The sequence below is a fragment of the Melanerpes formicivorus genome, unplaced genomic scaffold (assembly GCF_026170545.1).
Source record: "Melanerpes formicivorus ecotype bairdi unplaced genomic scaffold, bMelFor1.0.p_v2 SCAF_45, whole genome shotgun sequence".
Classification (NCBI taxonomy): Eukaryota; Metazoa; Chordata; class Aves; order Piciformes; family Picidae; genus Melanerpes; species Melanerpes formicivorus.
Window position 1 is genome coordinate 2,483,525 of NW_027142397.1, and position 21,127 is coordinate 2,504,651.

The following is a 21,127-nucleotide window of genomic DNA, read 5'->3' on the forward strand; positions in this document are numbered from 1 at the left end:
CAGGAGACTGGAGCCAGGTGGGGGTTGGCCTCTTCTCCTAAGGAACAAGTGACAGGGTGAGAGGAAGTGGCCTGGGGTTGCACCAGGGCAGGTTTAGGTTGAACATTAGAAGAAACTCCCTCCTTGAATGGGTTCTTGACCCCTTTCTCCAGGAGCACAGAGGAAAAGAAAACCCCAAAGTCTTGCTCAGTCTTGCTCTTTGAAATGCAGACAGGCCTTAAAAGGGGAACCTGAGGTCACAAGTTGTGGACTGCCTGTCCCTGGAGGTGTTTGAAAGAGGCAGCGATGTGGCGCTGAGGGACCTGGCTCAGCCCCAGCCGTGGCAGTGGCAGGGAAGGGTTGGACGCAACGATCCTAAAGGGCTTTGACAAGCAGAGTAGCTCTGAGTCTGTGCCGGGAGCTGGAGTCCCCTCGGCCCCCTCCGCGCAGCGCACGCCGGGAGCTGTAGTCCCCGCGCAGTGCGTGCCGGGAGCTGTAGTCCCCGTCGCCTCCCGCCGCGGCTGCCGCCTCTCCCCGGTCTTTCCCGGCAGGCCCCGCGGCGCCCCGCCGCTGATTGGGCGGCAGCGCGGCCTGGCGCATGCTCAGTGCGCGGCCGCTGGGAGGCCCGGGCCGGAGCCGCTTCCCTGAGCGCGGAGGCCGGCGGGAGGCGGCGGTGTCGGGCGGGTGCCGCGGGCAGCACTCAGCGGTACCGGCGGCGGCTGCCGCGCTGGAAGGGGTCGCTCCGACCTCCCGCCTCTTCCCTCGCCCTGCCGATGTCCCGGGGTGCCGCCGGGTCCTGCGCCGTGATTGGCTGAGGAGAGAGGGGAGACCTGCGTCAGACCGCTGGAGCTGACGCCACGGGGGTGCGTGGATGACGTCACTGCGGTGCCGGGGGGGACTGCTTTTGACGTCATAAGTGGGGGGGGGGTTCGGGCTGGGAGGGGGAAGCGGAAGCAGGAATGGGAGCAGCGTGGGAGCGCTGGCCCGTGGGGGGTACCGGAATGGGGGTACGGACCGGGGGGTACGGCCGGGGGAGGGGGGGGGCGGTGTCAATTAGGGCTGGGGGAATATTAATGAGGGTAGGGGAGGAGTGGAGGCACTGGGGGGGCGCCAGGAGAGGGGGCTGGCCGGGACAGGGGTGTCAGTGCCAAGGGCAGGGGCTGCTGAGGAGCCACGTCAGTGGCGATGGGCAGGGGGCTGCCGGGGGTCAGGGTCGGGGCTGCGAGGGGGTCAGGGTCGAGGCTGCGGGAGGGGTGAGGGTGTGGGGTGCGAGGGGTCAGGCTGGGGGCGAGGCCCAGGAGAGGGTCAAAGCTGCTGCCTCGTTGCCTGGGGTTGGGGTGCGGAGCACGCGTGGGGTGCCGCGGAGCCGCTTAGCGCCGGTGGGAGCCCTCGGGAAGCGCTCGGCGGCTGCGCTATTTACAGCAGCCCAGGCAGAAAAGGAGCGCCCGGGGCTGTGGGGCATGTGCGGGGCGTGAAGCCGAGCCGCCGTGGAAGGGGGCACGGCCTCCTCCACGTGGGTGGATGACACATGTGCTTGGCTGCCGCCGCTCCTCTGCTCCGGCGCTTTTCCCTTCCTTAGCCCTGTCCTGGGCTGCGCTCGGAGGAAGGGCTGAGCTCACTGCCTGCCTGCTGGGGAAGGGCAGGAGGATCACAGAACCCTTTTGGCTGGCAGAGACCTTTTAAGATCACCCAGCCCGACCGGTCCCTACCTGCCGAGCCTGGTGCTAAACCATGGCCCTCAGCACCATGTCTCTGTGGCTTTCCAACACCTCCAGGGATGGGGATTCAGCCACCTCCCTGGGCAGCCTGAGCCAGGCTTTGAGAACCCTTCCAGTGAACAAGTTCCTTCTCATGTCCAACCTAAACCTCCTCTGGTGCAGCCTGAGGCTGTTTCCTCTTGTTGCTAGGGGGACCAAGCCTCACCTGGCTCCAGCCTCCTATGAGGGAGTTGTAGAGGGTCAGAAGGTCTCCCCTCAGCCTCTTAGTCCAGGTTGATAACTCCTGAAATCCTCCAAGCTGCTGTTTCTGAAGGCTGACCCTGGCTGCTGTTTTTTTCTCTCTCTCTCTAGGTTTTGTTGGGGCTGAGCAGGGAGGAAAGGTCAAGATGAAGAACCAGGGTGGGGAGACCAAAGCCACCCCACGGCCTGCTGGCTCTACCAAAATGGGCAGCGGTCTGGTGCTGGAGGAGAGCGACTCCACCGAGGCTGCAGCACCCCTGGAAGGTGGGAGAGTGCCCCTGGGAGTGCTGGGGGCTGTGCCACTCCTGCCCACTCTGCTGGCAGTGCTGACAGCCAGGTGCAGGGCATGCAGCAGGCTGGGACTGGAGCAAGGAAGGAGCCAGGGTGTTGCCCTCCCCATATGAGGGTGGGCTGCTCTCTCCACCTCTGTATTTGTGATTTGGGGGGGTAGGGGGCTGAAAGTTGCAGTTTCTTCTCCTTTTTGGGGTGTGTGTGTGCAGTTCTGAAGTGGTTACTCCTTCCTGAGCAGATCAGATGTGGGGGGTTGGAATTTGCCCCCCTCAAGATTAACTTTGCCAGCCCAGCCCAGATGGAGTTGTCCTCAGCTGCAGATGAGTGGTTGGGTGTTGTTGCTTCAGGGCCCCAACACTGCCAGACAGCTTCTTGCCCTGGGGCAGGCTTGGTGCTGAGTGACCTGCCCTGATATTGGTGCTTCATAAAAATGACTCTCTGGGAGGTGAAAACCAGCCCTGGGCAAGCAGGTGCTTGGCTGAAATGAGCTCTGCTTTGGGTTCTGCTGCCTGGGGGGTGTGGGAGGCACACAGTGAGTAGTGTTGGTTAAATAACAGCTGCTCTAAGGCTCTCACCTCCAGTCCAGGTCTGGGCTCCCCAGCTCAAGAGGGACAGGGAGCTACTGCAGAGAGCCCACTGGAGGCTCCAAAGGTGCTGAAGGGCCCTGGAGCATCCCTCTGAGGAGGAAAGGTTGAGAGCCCTGGGGGTGTTGAGCCTGGGGAAGAGCAGCCCCAGAGGGGAGCTGAGCAATGCTCAGCAAGAGGGATGGGGCCAGACCCTTTTCAGGGACAGGACAAGGGGCAGTGGGCACAAACTGGAACCCAGGAGGTTCCACCTGGAGGGGAGGAGAAACATCTTTGGTGTGAGGGTGCTGGAGCCTCGGGGCAGGCTGCCCAGAGAGGTTGTGGAGTCTCTTCTGGAGAGATTCCAACCCCCCCTGGCCACTGTGCTCCTGGGCAAGCTGCTGGGGCTGCCCTGCTGGAGCAGGGAGCTTGGACTGGGTGATCTCCAGAGGTCTTTTCCAGCCCCTACCCTGCTGAGATTCTGTGATTTAGAAGAACTCTGGAAGCAAAGCAGCTTACTGCAGGACCTGCTGGCTCCTCTTGCCCTGGGTGCCTGCTGTTGGGGGCAAGATCTGTTTGATCTGAGGTGGCCCTGCTGCTCTTCTGTGTGAGGAGAGAGCTTAACCCAGGGCTCCCAGCCCGCTGTCCCGTGGGAAAGCCTGCCTCTGGGTATTAGCAGGCAGCTCCTGTGAGGGGAAGCTCACACACAACCTGCCTTCCTTAAAGGGTGGTGGGAAGGGGAGTGGGGAGAGGAGTGGGGGCGGAATTTCTGCTCTTGGCAGACGTCAGGGGCTTGGTCATGCTGCCGTGATCAAAAGAGGAGCTGCTCGCGGCGCACCTCCATTGTCAGGGCAGCTGCCTGGGGACGCAGCCGGAACAAAGCAGCTTATGCTGGCGGACGTGGAGCCAGCCCCGGTGCTGAGGGGTGCCGGGGAAGCCTTCCCTTCCCTTCCCTTCCCTTCCCCCTGCCTTGGCAGAGAGCAGGTGGGGCCGGGGGGGGGCTCACAGCTTCGTGTCCCCACCTCGCGCAGCTCCCCTGGCGCAGGAGGACGCCCGGTCCCCCCGGCCCGCCCTGCGAGACGTCTCCGAGGAGCTGAGCAGGCAGCTGGAGGACATCCTCAACACCTACTGCGTGGATGCCAGCCAGGAGGGCCCGGGGGAGGACGGGGGGCAGGGCGAGCCCCCCGAGCCCGAGGAGGCCGAGAAGAGCCGCAGCGAGTCCCCCCGCAACGGCGAGCAGGAGCCGGGCGGCCCCGAGATGAACGGCGAGAAGGAGAGCGGCAAGGGCGGCGAGGAGGGCGGCGAGAGGGACCAGAGGAGGGCTCAGGAGAAGAAGAAAGCCAAGGGCCTGGGTAAGAGGTCCTCTGCTCTGGCTGTGCCAGCGGCCTGAGAGCCTCTGCTGCAGCTGGGGCCTGGCACTGCTGCAGCCGGGGGCCTGGCACTGCTGCAGCCGGGGGCTTGGCACTGCTGCAGCCGGGGGCCTGGCACTGCTGCAGCCGGGGGCTTGGCACTGCTGCAGCTGGGGGTCTGGCACTGCTGCAGCTGGGGGTCTGGCACTGCTGCAGCTGGGGCTTTGGCACTGCTGCAGCTGGGGCTTTGGCACTGCTGCAGCTGGGGGTTTGGCACTGCTGCAGCTGGGGGCCTGGCACTGCTGCAGCTGGGGGGCTTTGGCACTGCTGCAGCTGGGGGCTTGGCACTGCTGCAGCTGGGGGCTTGGCACTGCTGCAGCTGGGGGGCTGGCACTGCTGCAGCTGGGGGTCTGGCACTGCTGCAGCTGGGGCTTTGGCACTGCTGCAGCTGGAGGTTTGGCACTGCTGCAGCTGGGGGTTTGGCACTGCTGCAGCTGGGGGTCTGGCACTGCTGCAGCTGGGGGTCTGGCACTGCTGCAGCTGGGGGTCTGGCACTGCTGCAGCTGGGGGTCTGGCACTGCTGCAGCTGGGGGTCTGGCACTGCTGCAGCTGGGGGCTTGGCACAGCTCTGCTCACCCTCGGGGGTGGTATGTTTGGGGGTGGTGTGTTTGGGGCTGGCGCAGCGGTGTTGGGTGGGGGGTGGGGGGTGAGCCCAGCTGCTCTGGGGGCTGCTGCAGCCTCAGGACCAGGAGCATTCCTCTGGGGCTGGGCACAGTTAAACTCACAGAATTGTCAGGGTTGGAAGGGAGCTCAAGGCTCAGCCAGTCCCAACCCCACTGCCACAGCCAGGGACACCTCACACCACAGCAGGTTGCTCACAGCCACATCCAGCCTGGCTGCAAACACCTCCAGGCATGAGGCTTCCACCCTGGACAGCCTGTGCCAGGCTCTCACCACCCTCCTGGGGAAGAATTCTCTCTTGCCAGCCCAGTGCTGCTTTCCCACTCTGGAAGCCAGGCCTCTCCCCAGCTGCTTCACTTCTTCACGTGGTGAAATCTGTGGGGCAGGGCCCTGAGAAGGTGCTGGGGATGGCAGCTGTGGCCCAGGGCTGTCAGAGCTGCTTTGTCTCTCCTGTCCTTGCCCTCATGAGGCAGAGCTCTTGGTAAGGGATTTGGTTTCTGTGTTTAACTCAGTGCTTCATTCCAGGCAAGGAAATCACTTTGCTGATGCAGACACTGAACACCCTGAGCACGCCAGAGGAGAAACTAGCAGCACTCTGCAAGAAATACGCTGAGCTGGTGAGTGCTCCCTGCTGCCTCCCAGGCCTGGGCACTGGGGGAGGACACTGCAGCAGGGAGCAGGAGCTGTTAAGGAGGACAGCTCGGGGCACACCTTGAGTTTTGTGTGCCTGTGCTGGGTAGTCAGTCACAGATTGCACCAGGTTGGAAGGGACCCTCCAAGGGCATCTTGTCCAACCCCCTGCAGGCAGCAGGGACAGCTCCAGCCAGAGCAGGCTGCCCAGGGCCACAGCAAGTCTGATCTGGAATGTCTCCAGGGATGAGGCCTCAGCCACCTCTCTGGGCAACCTGTTCCGGTGTCTCCCCAGCCTGACTGTGCAGAACTTCCTCCTGGTGTCCAACCTAACTCTGCCCTGCTCCAGTTCCAAACCATTGCTCCTCTTCCTATCCCCAGAGGCCTTTCTCAACAGTCCCTCCCTAGTCTCTCTGCAGGTCCCCTTCAGAGACTGAAATGCAGCTGTGAGGTCTCTGTCCAGGATAGATCAGAGAGCCATGGAATTGTTTGGGTGGGAAAAGACCTTTCAGTATCATCAGATCCAACTTTTGCCTCCCTCCAACCAAGCCTGGTGCTAAACCTTAGAGACTCTCTCAGGACAGGAATTCAGGAAGGAGAAGGGCTCCATCCAGGGGATCTTGGGCTCTGTTTCAGTGCTTAGATCTGGCCTCTTCAGCATCATAAAGCTGCTGTCCTCAGGGCACAGAGAGCCCTGGCCTGTTGTGCAAGGCCCTGGCTGGGGCACAGCCCTGCTCTGTCTCGCTGCATCTCTGCCCTTTGCTCCCCTGCCCCAGCTGGAAGAGCACCGTAACTCCCAGAAGCAGATGAAGATCTTGCAGAAGAAGCAGAGCCAGCTGGTGCAGGAGAAGGATCACCTGCAGAGTGAGCACAGCAAGGCCATCCTGGCCCGCAGCAAGCTGGAGAGCCTCTGCCGGGAGCTCCAGAGGCACAACCGCACCCTCAAGGCAAGCTGAGTGCTGCCCCCAGGGCACCCCCAGCACCCCCACCCCCAGCACCCCCAGCACCCCCACCCCCAGCACCCCCACCCCCAGCACCTGCACCCCCAGCACCTGCACCCCCAGCACCCCCAGCACCTGCACCCCCAGCACCTGCACCCCCAGCACCTCCCCTCCCTGCTGCCAGCTGCCCTGGCACCCACACCCTCACCACTGCCTGCCCACAGGCCACCCCCCCCCCCCAGGGACAGGGCTTGAATTCTGCTCTTAAGCCACCATTCACAGCATGGTTGGGTTGGAAGGGACCTTAAAGCTCAGCCAGTTCCAACCCCCTGCCATGGGCTGGGACACCTCCCACCAGCCCAGGCTGCCCAAGGCCTCATCCAGTCTGGCCTTGAGCACCTCCAGGGAGGGGACATCCACAGCCTCCCTGGGCAGCCTGTGCCAGTGTCTCCCCAGCCTCACTCTAAAGAATTTCTTCCTCATCTCCAGTCTCAGTCTCCCCTGCTCCAGCTTCAATCCATTCTCCCTCCTCCTGGCATCCCAGCCCTTGTCAGAAGTCCCTCCCCAGCTCTCCTGGAGCCCCTTCAGCTACTGGGAGGCTGCCCTAAGGTCTCCCTGGAGCCTTCCCCAGGCTGAACAGCCCCAGCTCTCCCAGCCTGTCCCCACAGGGGAGGTTCTCAGCCCTCTGATCATCTTTGTGGCCTCCTGTGGACCTGCTCCAGCAGCTCCATGTCCTCATCCATGGGGCCTGAGTGTCCTGTCAGGGCACACTGAGCGGAGGGGGGCAGGGGCCGGGGGGCCCTCGGGCGCCCTGCTGACGCCGCCGCGCCCCGCTGACGCAGGAGGAAGGCGTCCAGCGCGCCCGGGAGGAGGAGGAGAAGCGCAAGGAGGTGACCTCCCACTTCCAGGTGACCCTGAATGACATCCAGCTGCAGATGGAGCAGCACAACGAGAGGAACTCCAAGCTGCGCCAGGAGAACATGGAGCTGGCCGAGAGGCTGAAGAAGCTGATCGAGCAGTACGAGCTGCGCGAGGAGGTGGGTGAGGGGCAGCAGCACGGGGCAGGGCTGCCCTGCTGCACCCTGCTCTCTGCCAGGGCACTGCTGCTGGGGCTGCTGCTGCTGCTGGGGCTGCTGCTGCTGCTGGGGCTGCTGCTGCTGCTGGGGGAAGGCACCTCAGGGCTGATGGAATCCTTTTGGTTGGAGGAGACCTCTCAAGGCCGTTGAGTCGCGGGGGTCGGCCCAGCACTGCCAGGGCACCGCCGAGCCCTGGCCCTCAGCACCACTTCTGCACAGCTGGGAAACCCCTCTGGGGGATGGGGACTCCAGCACTGCCCTGGGTCAGGCCTTGACACCCCCCAAGGGGCAGAAGTTGTTCCTCCTGCCCAACCTAAACCTCCCTTGCTGCAACCTGAGGCCATTTCCTCTCCTCCTGTCCCTTGGTCCTTGGGAGCAGAGCCCAGCCCCCACCTGGCTCCAGCCTCCTTCCAGGGAGCTGCAGAGAGCCTCCCCTCAGGCTCCTTTGCTCCAGGCTGAGCACCCCCAGCTCCCTCAGCTGCTCCTCCCCAGCCCTGTTCTCCAGACCCTCCCCCAGCTTTGTTGCCCTTCTCTGGACCCCCTCCAGCCCCTCAGTGCCCTTCCTGGCCTGGTTGTACCTCAGACTCTGTCTTCCCCTGGGTCCCTGGCTGGGCTGTCAGTGACTGGTGGTGTTCCCTTGCAGCACATTGAGAAAGTCTTCAAACACAAGGACCTGCAGCAGCAGCTGGTGGATGCCAAGCTCCAGCAGGCACAGGAAATGCTGAAGGAGGCAGAGGAGAGGCACCAGCGGGAGAAGGACTTCGTAAGTCTTGGTGCAGTCCCCTGGGGGTTCTCAGCACTTTGCTGTTTGCCTTGCCCCTGCTGGGTCCCTGAGTGCAGAGGCCAGATGGGGCCAGCCCACCCCAGGCCTCCTGCACACCCAGCACTGGCTGCTCCCCAGCTGGCTTCAGGAGCAAGGCTGGAGCCCTGCTCTGCTCTTCCTGCTTCTCCCAGCTGGCTTCTGTCTCCAGGCCAAGCAGCAGCTGTGCAGGAGCATGCTGAGAGCCTTCCCTGGGGACATCTCAGTGACTGCTTTTGCTCTTCCCTAGCTGCTGAAGGAAGCTGTGGAATCACAGAGGATGTGTGAACTGATGAAGCAGCAGGAGACCCACCTCAAGCAGCAGGTCTGTGCTCAAGCCTGGTGCTTTGGGGGTCTGTCCTTCTTTGTGTGCTCAAGCCTGGTGCTTTGGGGGTCTGTCCTTCTTTGTGTGCTCAAGCCTGGTGCTTTGGGGGTCTGTCCTTCTTTGTGTGCTCAAGCCTGGTGCTTTGGGGGTCTGTCCTTCTTTGAGTGCTCAAGCCTGGTGCTTTGGGGGTCTGTCCTTTGTGTGCTCAAGCCTGGTGCTTTGGGGGTCTGTCCTTCTTTGAGTGCTCAAGCCTGGTGCTTTGGGGGTCTGTCCTTCTTTGTGTGCTCAAGCCTGGTGCTTTGGGGGTCTGTCCTTCTTTGTGTGCTCAAGCCTGCTGCTTTGGGGGTCTGTCCTTCTTTGTGTGCTCAAGCCTGCTGCTTTGGGGGTCTGTCCTTCTTTGTGTGCTCAAGCCTGGTGCTTTGGGGGTCTGTCCTTCTTTGTGTGCTCAAGCCTGCTGCTTTGGGGCTGCTTCCTTCCTCTCCAAGCAAAGGACAACCCAAAGTTCCTACAGACAAAGGGGAGGGTTGGTCCTGGGGTTGGTGTTGGTGACCCTGGGTGAGCACAGTGTGAGCTGAGACCTCCTTCAGCCACTCTGCCTTCTGGCAGAGAGGAGCTGTGGTTTCCACCAGCACACCCCCAGTGCTGGGAGCAGCGTGGGGCTCATGCCCTGCTGAATCAGAGCCAGCCTCCTGCCAAGGCCAGGAGCTGTGCACAGAGCACATCAGGATGTTTGCATGCTCCCCAGAGCCTCTGGGGCAGAGCAGCTCTGTGCTGCCAGGTTGGTTGTCCTCAGGTCCAGTCCCAAGGTAACCAGCTCAGTGCCTGGCTGGGGCAGGCTGTCAGGAGGGGCCCTGGGGAGCAGTGAGGAGCTGGAACTCTGTCTCTCCCCACAGCTGGCTCTCTACACAGAGAAGTTTGAAGAGTTCCAGAACACCCTCTCCAAAAGCAGTGAAGTCTTCACAACCTTCAAACAGGAGATGGAGAAGGTAGGTGACACCTCTGCTGCCCAGCACAGCCTGGTGGCCTGGAGGAGCTGCCTCTGTGTGTCCCTAATGCTCCTGGGAGCTGGAGGAGCTGCCTCTGTGTGTCCCCCATGCTCCTGGGAGCTGGAGGAGCTGCCTCTGTGTGTCCCTAATGCTCCTGGGAGCTGGAGGAGCTGCCTCTGTGTGTCCCCAGTGCAGCCTGGGAGCTGGAGGAGCTGCCTCTGTGTGTCCCTAATGCTCCTGGGAGCTGGAGGAGCTGCCTCTGTGTGTCCCTAATGCTCCTGGGAGCTGGAGGAGCTGCCTCTGTGTGTCCCTAATGCTCCTGGGAGCTGGAGGAGCTGCCTCTGTGTGTCCCCAGTGCAGCCTGGGAGCTGGAGGAGCTGCCTCTGTGTGTCCCCAGTGCAGCCTGGGAGCTGGAGGAGCTGCCTCTGTGTGTCCCCAGTGCTCCTGGGAGCTGGAGGAGCTGCCTCTGTGTGTCCCCAGTGCAGCCTGGGAGCTGGAGGAGCTGCCTCTGTGTGTCCCTAATGCTCCTGGGAGCTGGAGGAGCTGCCTCTGTGTGTCCCCAGTGCAGCCTGGGAGCTGGAGGAGCTGCCTCTGTGTGTCCCCAGTGCAGCCTGGGATCTGGAGGAGCTGCCTCTGTGTGTCCCCAGTGCAGCCTGGGAGCTGGAGGAGCTGCCTCTGTGTGTCCCCAGTGCAGCCTGGGAGCTGGAGGAGCTGCCTCTGTGTGTCCCCAGTGCTCCTGGGAGCTGGAGGAGCTGCCTCTGTGTGTCCCCAATGCTCCTGGGAGCTGGAGGAGCTGCCTCTGTGTGTCCCCAGTGCAGCCTGGGAGCTGGAGGAGCTGCCTCTGTGTGTCCCTCATGCTCCTGGGAGCTGGAGGAGCTGCCTCTGTGTGTCCCCAGTGCAGCCTGGGAGCTGGAGGAGCTGCCTCTGTGTGTCCCCAGTGCAGCCTGGGAGCTGGAGGAGCTGCCTCTGTGTGTCCCCAGTGCTCCTGGGAGCTGGAGGAGCTGCCTCTGTGTGTCCCCAGTGCAGCCTGGGAGCTGGAGGAGCTGCCTCTGTGTGTCCCCAATGCTCCTGGGAGCTGGAGGAGCTGCCTCTGTGTGTCCCCAATGCTCCTGGGAGCTGGAGGAGCTGCCTCTGTGTGTCCCCAGTGCTCCTGGGAGCTGGAGGAGCTGCCTCTGTGTGTCCCCAATGCTCCTGGGAGCTGGAGGAGCTGCCTCTGTGTGTCCCTAATGCTCCTGGGAGCTGGAGGAGCTGCCTCTGTGTGTCCCCAATGCTCCTGGGAGCTGGAGGAGCTGCCTCTGTGTGTCCCTAATGCTTCTGGGAGCTGGAGGAGCTGCCTCTGTGTGTCCCCAGTGCTCCTGGGAGCTGGAGGAGCTGCCTCTGTGTGTCCCTAATGCTTCTGGGAGCTGGAGGAGCTGCCTCTGTGTGTCCCTCATGCTTCTGGGAGCTGGAGGAGCTGCCTCTGTGTGTCCCTAATGCTTCTGGGAGCTGGAGGAGCTGCCTCTGTGTGTCCCTCATGCTTCTGGGAGCTGGAGGAGCTGCCTGTGTGTGTCCCTAATGCTTCTGGGAGCTGGAGGAGCTTTGGTTCTGGTTTGGTTTTGCTGCTGTCACAATCAGCCCCAAGCTGCCTCCTTCTGGAATCAGAGAATAGTTCAGGCTGGAGAAGACCTTTAAAACTGAGTCCAACCATCAAGCACTAAACCATGGCCCTCAGCACCACATCTCCATGGCTTTGAGACCTTTTGGGGCAGGTGGGGACTCCACCACTGCCTTGGGCAGCCTGGGGCCAGGCTTGAACAATCCTTTCAGTGGAGACCTTGTTCCTGCCGTCCAGCCTAAACCTCCCCTGTGTGTCCTGCTTGGGGGCCTTTGAGATGTCTCTGCCTGGGGCTTACTGGCTCCCTTTTTGTCCCCATGGCTCTGCAGATGACCAAGAAGATCAAGAAGCTGGAGAAGGAGACCACGATGTACCGCTCCCGCTGGGAGAGCAGCAACAAGGCCCTCCTGGAAATGGCTGAAGAGGTGAGGAGGCTCTGGCTGCCCTGAGCTGAGGCTGGCAGCTGGAGCACCGTGCTGAGGGCTGGGCTGGGGGTGAGCTGGAGCTGAGGGGGTGGGGGTGTTGGTAAGGTTTGTGGTTTTCCCTTCAGCTTCATTTCCTTCCCTGTAAGAGTGGTTGGAGCTCCTCCATCACAGGCTCCCAGGATGTTAGGGGTTGGAAGGGACCTTCAAAGGACAGGGAAGCCCAAGTCCCCCTGCCACAGACAGGTGACACAGGAGCACACCCAGATGGGTCTTGAAGGTCTCCAGAGCAGGAGACTCCACAGCCTCTCTGGGCAGCCTCACAGTGAAGTTTCTCCTCCTGTTGAGGTGGAACCTCCTGTGCTGGGGTTTAGATCCATTGCCCCTTGATCTGTCCCAGGGTGCAGCTGAGCAGAGCCTGGCCCTGTCCCCTCCCTCCTCACCCCCAGCCCTCAGATATTTATAAGTCAATTGATGGTTAATTAGTGCAGAGGTTGGGTGGATGAAGTCCTCAGTCCCCAGCAGTCCCCAGCAACACCTGGCCTCTGGGGGGGCAAGGGAAGAAAAGCAGTGATGGCATCAGGTCCCGGCCCCTGGCAGGGGGCATCGGCTCCTGGCCCTCGGCAGGGGGCATCAGGTCCATGCCCAGCGTTGCCTGCTCCCAACTGCTCTCCCTCTGCGGTCTCTGCCTCTCCTGTCCCCAGCGGGGCAGGGTCTGAGCTGTGTCTCCTCGTGGCAGAAAACCCTTCGGGACAAGGAGCTGGAGGGGCTGCAGGTGAAGATCCAGCGGCTGGAGAGGCTGTGCCGAGCGCTGCAGACGGAGCGCAACGACCTCAACAAGAAGGTGCAGGACCTGTGCGCCCAGGCGCCGCGCCCCCACCCGCAGCCCCCGCGGGAGCCCGGGCCGGGGCCGGAGGCGGCAGGAGCGGCCCCGGCGGCGGCGGGAGCGGCCCCGGCAGAGCAGCGCCTGCCTGAGGATTGTCTGCAGCCCGGGAAGCCGGCGGCCAGCAGGGATCCCGCCGAGAGCTTGGGAGAACTGAGCCCAGGAACCTTGGGGCGGGGCGGGAGCGAGGCGCCCGGCGCTGACTGAGCCCCCGCGGGGCGGAGGGAGGCCGAGGGAGGGAGACCTGAATGTTCCTGGAGACTTCCACCTGCTGTCCCTCTCCTCTTGGCCAGGCAGGAGGGGAGAGCTGTGCTGGGGGGCTGAGATGGCCTAGCTTAGGTTGTTGGAGGGGGTTTGCCGTTCCAGTACATCTGTATCTGATCTGTATATAGAGGACACCTGGCAGCGGGGGCAGGGCAGCCCTTGCCCCCTCTGTCTGGGCACGCAGAGGGCCCCAGCTCCCTGCCTGTGCCTGAACGACTGACACCTGGAGACTCGCCCCCTCGTCCTGGGCACTAAGGAGCCTTGTCCCTGGCAGGCTGTGGCTCCCCCAGGCCCCGGCACGGCTGGGGACAGCGGGCACGGCCTCCACAGCCGGGCAGCCGGGCAGGGCAGAGCAGGAGCCTTGCCCGGCGCTGGGCTGTCCCTCCCAGCTCTCTGTCAGGCAGGAGGGAGCTCCCTGGTTGGCTTTGTGTCTGTCTCGTGCCCTGGCTGGCAGGGAAGAGGAAGGGGGGAGGGGGGCAGAGAGGCTGTGCCCCCTCCTCTGTGGGTGTTGTGTGCTGAACGGGGACAGAAAGCAGCAGAGGAGCTGGGGGTGCCCAGCTGAGCCCTTTGCTCTGCCAGCCCTGCCCAAGTCTCTCTAGCCTTACGATTCACAGTTGCCTCTTTGCTATACGCACACCTGCACAAGTGTATTAAACAGTTAACCCAAAGCTCTGCTGCCCCAGTGTTGTGCACAAGTGTCTGATCAGTTGTGCAAGGCCTTGGGGGAGCTTCCCCCCCAGCTCCTCTGCCTCCCTTCCCCCCCCAACGCCTCTGAGGTGTCCACAGAGCTCCAGGAGGAGAGGACCTGCGGCTGCTCCTGGGAGGCAGCCCAAGGATGGTGCTGTGGGCTGGGCCCTTCTGCAGCATCAGCCCCCCGGGAGCTCTCCAGGCTGGCTGTGCTGGTGCTGTCACAGCCTCCTCCTTCTCCTTTCTCTGCTTTCTCAGAAGAGCAGCTCCCAGGGACCACTGTGTCTGGGCAGGGCTCTGTGGCTGTTGCCTGCAGGCCCAAGGGCTCACCCAAGGGACCCTTTCGTGCTGGGAGGTGTTCCTGGTGAGGCCAGGGCCTGCTGGCACGGGGCTTGGGGGAGCTCTCCTGAGTTCCTGAAGACTCTTTCTTCTCACTGTTCTTTTGGGAGACCTCTGCTTGCTTGGAAACCTCCTTGCTGCAGTTTCTCTTTACAGCAGACTTTCTCTTCAGCATCGCCTTCCCTTCACCTCCAGCTGAAGCGAGCTGGCCAGGGCCTTCCTCACGATGGATGTGTTCAGCAGGACCCTTCTGGTTGCTCTTCCAGCAACAGAGCAGCCCCTGTGCAGTGCCCTCACAAAGGACTTCCTTGGCCACTGCCTCCACCTCCCCCCTGCCCCCCTGGGGCCTCCAGCGTGCTCAGCTCCACCGAAGCTGGCTGTCAGCGGCAGAGCTCTGGGGTCTGAGGAGCCTCTGCAGTCAGCAACACCTCCTGGGACCTGTTCCCTGGAGCAGGGCTTGGCTTTATCTCCTGGCCCCTCGCTGGCAGTGTTCCTTCCTCCAGCACAGGGACACAGCTGCCTGCAGCAGGAGCCCTCCAGCAAGTGAATGTAGCCCTGGCACGGTTGGACCACCCTGTTCCCAGCAGCCAGGCTGGGTGAGGGCTGGGGCTGGGCACTGGACTTCTCTTCCTGCCCTCTCAAAGCCCTGGAAAGCCACCAAGCCCTTTTTTCCCCCCTCCTTTTCCCTGTTGTGGTACAGATAAGCTCTGTGGGGCCTGTCCTGTGTATCCTGGTACCCAATAGAAACTGACCCAACCTCGCTGCTGCTGCCTCTGCTTGTTCTTCGCTCGTTAGGACACGTCTGGGAGAGAAGGTTTGGGGTGCTGGGCTCTGGAGTGGGAGCAGGGAGCCCACATCAGCCTCTGCAGGGCTTCCCTGACTCGTGGGAGGTGCTCTGGGGTGGGGGAAGGCTGGGAGGGACCTTGTGCAATGATGGAAGATCCCTGCCAAGAAGAAGGGTAAGGAGTCTGTCCCTGGGCCTCCTGACAGGGGGGCTGCTCTCCCTGTGCTGGGGCAGGGTCCCCTTCCCTGGGGCTGTCGAATCCCCCCAAATCGGCCAGCCCCTGGAGTCTGCATTGGCTCCAAAGTGCCAAAGGTTGGCTTCGAGTCCTGTGATGATTTAAAGGAGCGGCTGCATTTGGTTCTGTGGTTGCTGGGGGCAGGACTCCTCCCGCCCTGCTCACCCAGGGGCTTGTCCCTGCAGGGATGGAGCCTGTGCTCACGTCAGTGGCACCGCGGGGACCTGGGGGAAGCACTGCTGGCCTGGGGTGGCCGCAGGGGGCTCTGCCAGGGCACTCCAGGGGAGGGCCTGCGGGAGGGGACCCTGTCACCCACACCAGACCCTCCCCGTACCAACACGGCTGCTGTGCGGGGCCGTGGGCAGGGTCCTGCCCTCCCCTGCATGCTGCGGGCCCCCTGCGGGCAGCCGGTGCCCGGCGGTGCCACCGTCCCGGGGACGCCCTGGAGGAAGTTCCCTTCCCCTTTAAATGCAAATCCCCGGGGCTGCAGGGCCAGTGTCCGGTGGGCTCCGGGTGTCCAGCGGGCTCGCAGCGTTCGGTGGCTTGGGGAAGAGGCCACAGGTGGGGCTCGGGGTGTCCGGCGGGCTCGGGGACGCAGCTGAGTCGGCACCGCAAGGCGCACCAGGGCCTGGCACAGGTCAGTCTCCGCCACACGGCTGCGGTGCTCCGGGAGGGCGGCTGGAAGCTACGGACAAAGGGGCTCCCAGGTCCCCATGCCGGCAGCACGAAGAGCTCCTGGGGTGCTCGGCGAGCGCCGGGGGGTGCCGGGCGCCCCGCGGTGCCCTCCCCGCTCCCGCTGCGGGCACCGGCGGTGGCTCAGCCCCGGCTGTGCGGCTCAAATCCTCTCTGCTGCGGCGCTGGGAAAGACGCCGAGAGCCGGAGCCAGGCCGGCAGCTGCCAGCGGAGGCTCAATCCCTGCCGTGGCTCCGCACCGCGATGCTCCGGCGCTGACGCCGGGATACCGGCACCGGAGCTCCCGGTTCAGCCCTGCCGCCGCTGCCGAGCCCCGGAGCAGCCCCGGGGAGCCCCGCTGCGGTTCACCTGTGGCCGTGGTCGGCACTCTGCCGGGTTGAGGGTCCCGGGGCCCCTCCGCTGTGCCGCAGGCTGCGGGCGCTGCTCCCCTGGGGGGACCCCAACCCCCCTGCGGCTGAGACGTCCTCTCCGGGACGAGAGGCCCCCACCCGGGGAAGGCGCTGCCAAGAGCTTTGTCCGTCCTGCGCAGGGTCCCTGCCCCTTCAAGATGGAGGACCGGAGGAAGAAGCGGAGCCCTAAGACCTGCCTGGCTCAGCCAGCACCCACCGGGGCCCCGCGGCCGCTGCCCCCCAGCAAGAGCACTTCCTTCGCGCTGCCGCTGCCCACCCTGCCCTCGCCCCGGCAGCGCGCCCGGCTCAGGCGGTCAGTGCCGGCGGGGGGGTGCCCAACAGTCCCCCGTGGCCCCCCGGGTGCGGGGCCAGCTGGGCTCTGGGCGATGCCATCCTCTCTGTCCCTCGTGCAGGACCAGCAAGGAGCGGGTGCGGGCGGCTGGCACCGGGGCGGCGCGGGGGGCCCCCCTGCAGCACAGCTTCCTCACCGACGTGTCCGACGTCTGCGAGATGGAGGGCGGGCTGCTCAGCCTCCTCAGCGACTTCCACTCGGGAAAGCTGCAGGCCTTCGGTGAGGGGCGGGGGGATCGGGCGGCAGGGGGCTGTGGAACGGGACGGGGCCGGTGACGGCTCCCACCCGGGCACAGGGAAGGAGTGCTCCTTCGAGCAGCTGGAGCACGTCCGGGAGATGCAGGAGAAGCTGGCACGGCTCCACTTCGGCCTCGACGTCTGCGTGGAGGAGCTCCCCGAGGAGCAGAAGAAAGTGGCTGCTGACAGGAACCTGGACCAGCTGCTGGCACATGTGAGCGCCACCCTTGTCACCCCCTGCCCAGCCCCTCTGCCAGGGCCGGGATTCCCCGGTGGCCTCCCTGGCGGTGCCTTAGCCTCTGTCTTTGCCTCCCACAGCTGGAGGAGCTCAGCAGCTCCATGTATCCTGGGCTGGGCGCAGCGCTGAGGCGGCGGTGGGGGTGGCGGTGAGGGGGGTGGTGGCAGTGAGGGGGGTGGTGGCGGTGGCGCTGGCGCTGGGGGGGCCATGCCCGTGGCGCTTTCCCTTGACCCACGCTCAGACAGAAGCTGCACCTCGCCGAGAGCCCTGACCCCGAGGACGCGGCCGCCTGACCCCACGCCCAGCCCTGGCCGGGGGGGTGGCGGCGGCCACCACCAGGACACGCCACGGGAGCCCCACACCGGGGCTGCCCCCCCGCCGGAGGGCCGCTGGAGGCGACACACGTCACAGAACACAGGGACAGAGCGGGGCCGGCCGGGCCCTGAGAGACCAGGACGCACCTCGCTCCGGCCGCCATCTTGGGGGCAGCAGGGTGCCGGGCGGGGGCGGAGCCGTGGGGTAGGGGGCGGAGCCGTGGGGTAGGGGGCGGAGCCGTGGGGTAGGGGGCGGAGCCGTGGGGTAGGGGGCGGAGCCGTGGGGTAGGGGGCGGGGCGGGTATGTGACGTCATCACTCGGCGCCCCGGCGGGGGCGGTCGCCATGGCGGCGCCGCTGGAGTCGCAGGCGGAGGCGGAGGGGTGGCGGCGGCTGGTCCGCGCCGTGACCCGCCTGCAGGTGGGGGCGTGGGGAGGCCCGCACGAGCAGGGGCTGCGGCGGGAGGGGGAGTCCTGTGGGAAGGATCCCGGGAGGGGATGTGGCGGCGGAGGCCCCGTGGGGAGGGGTCCCGTGGTGGGGGGACGCGGCCGGGGAGGGTCTCCGTGGGAAGACGGGAGGCCGGGGGTGGGGGGGTGTGTGTGTCCCCGTGGGGAAGCACCGCTGGGAGGGGACATCACGGAGCAGGGAGGGGGCTGCACAGCCGGATGGGGTTCCCGCGGCGGGGCCCCCGCGGCAGCCGGCCGTGCCTCATTAAACCCTGCCGTGGCTCAGACGCGGGACGCGTTTGCTCCTTGTGCGCCGGGGTGCGTGGGGAGGGAGCTGAAGGGGGCTCGGGTGGGGCTGACTCCAGCGACACTCCCGGCCGTGCCCGCAGGCCTGCGTCAGGGGTTACCTGCTGCGGAAGCGCTTCCGGAGCCTGCGGGCGGAGTACGAGGAGGTGGTGCGGGAGCTCGAAGGAGACCTGAGCCGGCTGCAGTGGAGGGGCCGGTTCCTGCCGCGGCCTGTGTTTCTCCCCGAGGTCCGTGCGTCGGGACGGGAGAGCCTTCTGCAGCCCCGTCTCGGGGGGGATGGTGGGTCCGCGGGGGTGGCCGGGCTGGAGGACCGGGCAGGGGGATACTTCTGCAGCATAGGTCCAGGATTGTAATTCTACCAGGTTAACTCCGGGGATTCTATATCCGCAGCCTGTGAGACCCCCCTGAGTCCCTGACTCGGGATCTCCTCCCCCCTCTGGGTGGAGCTCAGCCTCTCGGCCTCACCCGACCTGTGCAGGTGGCTGCTGCAGCCCTTGTCCCTGGGAACCCACCTCCCCTGGTGGTACCGAACGGCCAGGCCCTCTCCCGTGCTGGCTGAGCACCCTTTCTGGGTGCTTGTACCACTTCTGGGAGGTGAAGCCCTCCAAGGAGTTCATAGTGGTTCAGACCAGAGCCTGTTGGTGTCAGGAGTGCCAGCAGCAGACCTCGAGCTGGGGCACAGCAGAAGCACCTTCCAGAGCTCTCCATGTCCTTGTCTTTACACTTCAATTGCTCACCTGTTGCCTCTTCAGCAGCCAGCCCAAGAGGAGTGCTCAGGTCCCTCTGAGGCTGCACTGGGTGACAAAGCCAGCACAGAAAAGCCACAGGAGGAGCTGCACACCACTGAGCAGGACCAGGGCTGCAGTGATGTGGAACCTTCAGCCCAGCTGCAAAAGGAGAAAGAGCTGAGCTCTGGGGGTGAAGGCCATGCAGTGGTCCCCCCAGACCTTGGGGCTGATGCTGATAAAGGCACTGAGAAGGGGCCCAGTGCCCCAGCAGAGGAGCAGGACTGGCAGCAGGACAGCAGCATATCCTCCCTGTGGGACAGCACTGCCCTGGAGCCAGAGCCCCTCGAAGACTGCCTGGGTGAGAGATGGGAGCTGGGCACAGTGTGAGCTCCTGTGTGCTCTGAGTGACAGGGTGCTGAGCTCAGGGGGTACAGCAGGGCCTTGGAGAGCTGAGAAGCTGGAGGATATCCTGCAGAGGTTGGAAGAGCTCAGTGCAGGAGAGGCAGGGGATGTGATCTGAATCTTTGTCCAGGGTTATCCTGCCAGTTCTTGGTGGGTGAACAGCTGGAAGTGAGCCAGCAACCTGTGCTCACAGCTCAGCCCCAGCCCTGGCTCCCCACAGTGTGAGCAGCAGGGGGAGGCAGGGGACTGTGCCCCTCTGCTCTGCTGAGACACCCCCTGCAGTGCTGGGGCAGCTCTGGAGTCCTCAGCACAGACAGGAACCTGTTGGAGTGGGGCCAGGGGAGGCCACAGCAGTGGTGGGAGGGCTGGGAGCCCTCTGCTGTGGGGCCAGGCTGAGAGGGTTGGGGTTGTGCAGCCTGGAGAAGAGAAGGCTCCAGGGAGACCTTCTGGTGGCCTTGCAGTGCTTAAAGAGAGTGAGCAGGAAGCTGGGGACAGGCTCTGAGCAGGGCCTGCTGTGACAGGCCAAGGGGGGCTGGTTTGAAGTGAAAGAAGGAGATTTAGGCTAAGCAGAAGTTTCTGTCACTGGGGGTGGTGAGAGCCTGTCCCAGGCTTCCCAGGGAGGTAGGGGAGGTCCCATCCCTGGAACCATTCCTGCTGAGGTTGGTTGGGGCTCTGAGCAACCTGCTCTGCTTGGGGCTGTCCCTGCTGACTGCAGGGGGTTGGGCTGGCTGACCTTCAAGGGTCCCTCCCCACCCCAGCCCCTGTGTGCTTCCTTGCAGAGATTCCCCTGGAGGCCATCCAGGAGCTTCCCCGGACCCGCCCTGGGCTCCAGGCCTACAGGAACCACCTCCTCATGGAGCTGCTGTGGTTGCAGCAGGCTATTGCCAGCAGAGAGAATGTAAGGGCCTGCCCCTGCCCCTTCCAAAGCAGAGGCTCAGGCCAGTGCCTGGCTGTGGTGGGGCTGAAGGGTGGCAGAGCAGTCACTGCAGGTCTGGGCTGGGTGATGGCAGTGCCCTGGTTGATTGGTTGGTGCTTGGTGTTCTTCCTCCTGCAGTACTTGATGCTCAAACAGAATCTGGGCACTCCTGACCCCTAGGAGGACATCCCCAGCCTGTGGGGCACTCTTGTTGGTGTGGAGCAGCAGTGCCACAGTCATGGCAGCAGCACCTGGAGAGCAGCAGCTCAGAGGGACTCCAGCTCTGTGGGCTGGTGTTTGCCCCTGCAGATGAAAGCCTCTCCTTGCTTCTCAGTGCAAATGGTTGGTCAGTGCAGGGGTCAAACAGCACTGTGGAGCCAGGGAGGTGGTTATGTGTCCTGGAGGGAGTCCCACTGAGGCCTCCTTCCACAGGAATCTGATCTCTGGTGACTGAGCTGGATGGTCCCAGGGGCACGTGGAGGCTGGGCAGGCTCTCACCTACAGAAGGGACTTCAGCTGATTGCTTAGACCTGAAATGCCTGAAGGCAGCAGGGGCTTTGAGCCTGCAGGAACAAGCTCCTCTCTGCTGAGCTGGGGGTGGCACACAGGGGGTCTGAGCTGTGTGTTTGGGATGGCTCTGCAGGATCTGGGATCTCCAAGCCCTCCTGGTTGGCCTGTGGGGAACACCTGGTTGAAGCCCTAAGGTAGGAGGAGAGTTTCCTGGCTTCCCTGTGCAGCTGCTGGGCAGTGATGGCACCTCAGGGCTGAGCCTGCTGTGGCCATGGTCAGCTCCCTGTGGCAGTCCCCTGAGCTGGTGCTGGAGGGAGCCAGTCAGGACTTGGGGCTTGGTGCTTTGTCCATAGGTTGCTCCAGCTCAGGGCTGTTTTGGGGCCCCTCAGAAGGGGTCCTGCCACCTGGTGCTGTGTTTCCCTGCTGTGAGCCTGAGTCTCCTGTGGGAACACTCTGTGTTTGCCAGGAGGGTCACTCCTGCCACCTGGCAGATGTCACTTGCTGTTCTGATGATGCTGACTTGGTTGTGAATAAAAAGCTTTCCCAAAGCTCTTCTCTGGGCCCCTCTGTTCCTGCCTGGCTTGCTGCCTTCTCCTGGGCAGAGCCAAGTGGTTTCAGTCCCTGGCAACCTGCTCAATGCCAAGGGTGCTGTGGGTCCAGCCCACGCAGGACAGAAAGCCATTGCTCTTCTGATGCAGGTGGCAAGGGGGTGCCAGCTTCTGGCTGGGGTGTGAGCTGCTGGCACTTAGCCTCCAGGGTGGCTCATGTGAGCCTGCTGGCCACCGTGGCTGGTGAGGGAGCTCACAGCACTT

The 21,127-nt window shown here is 64.2% G+C and overlaps 3 protein-coding genes across 4 annotated transcripts; all 3 read left to right on the forward strand.

Moving 5' to 3' along the window:
* Positions 1-598: 598 nt before the first annotated feature.
* On the forward strand, positions 599-14,527 carry TXLNA (taxilin alpha). 2 transcript variants are annotated; one of them, XM_068159250.1, is made up of 11 exons: positions 599-842; positions 2,049-2,201; positions 3,823-4,143; positions 5,347-5,438; positions 6,228-6,398; positions 7,235-7,429; positions 8,112-8,231; positions 8,518-8,592; positions 9,486-9,578; positions 11,502-11,597; positions 12,334-14,527. In XM_068159250.1, the coding sequence occupies exons 2-11, from the start codon at positions 2,084-2,086 to the stop codon at positions 12,682-12,684; spliced, it is 1,632 nt and encodes a 543-aa protein (XP_068015351.1). In that variant the 5' UTR covers positions 599-842; positions 2,049-2,083; the 3' UTR covers positions 12,685-14,527. The 2 variants fall into 2 exon arrangements, with proteins under 2 accessions (XP_068015351.1, XP_068015352.1); XM_068159251.1 differs by lacking the exon at positions 599-842 and adding an exon at positions 966-986.
* Positions 14,528-15,106: 579 nt separating this feature from the next.
* CCDC28B (coiled-coil domain containing 28B) lies at positions 15,107-17,075 on the forward strand. Its single transcript, XM_068159253.1, has 6 exons — positions 15,107-15,423; positions 16,009-16,181; positions 16,282-16,439; positions 16,516-16,670; positions 16,775-16,797; positions 16,936-17,075. Exons 2-6 carry the CDS (start codon positions 16,027-16,029, stop codon positions 16,985-16,987), a joined length of 543 nt encoding a protein of 180 aa, XP_068015354.1. The 5' UTR covers positions 15,107-15,423; positions 16,009-16,026; the 3' UTR covers positions 16,988-17,075.
* A 210-nt stretch (positions 17,076-17,285) lies between these two features.
* IQCC (IQ motif containing C) lies at positions 17,286-20,893 on the forward strand. The gene is made up of 5 exons (XM_068159252.1): positions 17,286-17,427; positions 17,843-17,986; positions 18,515-18,845; positions 19,669-19,787; positions 19,944-20,893. Exons 1-5 carry the CDS (start codon positions 17,353-17,355, stop codon positions 19,983-19,985), a joined length of 711 nt encoding a protein of 236 aa, XP_068015353.1. The 5' UTR covers positions 17,286-17,352; the 3' UTR covers positions 19,986-20,893.
* Positions 20,894-21,127: the final 234 nt, after the last annotated feature.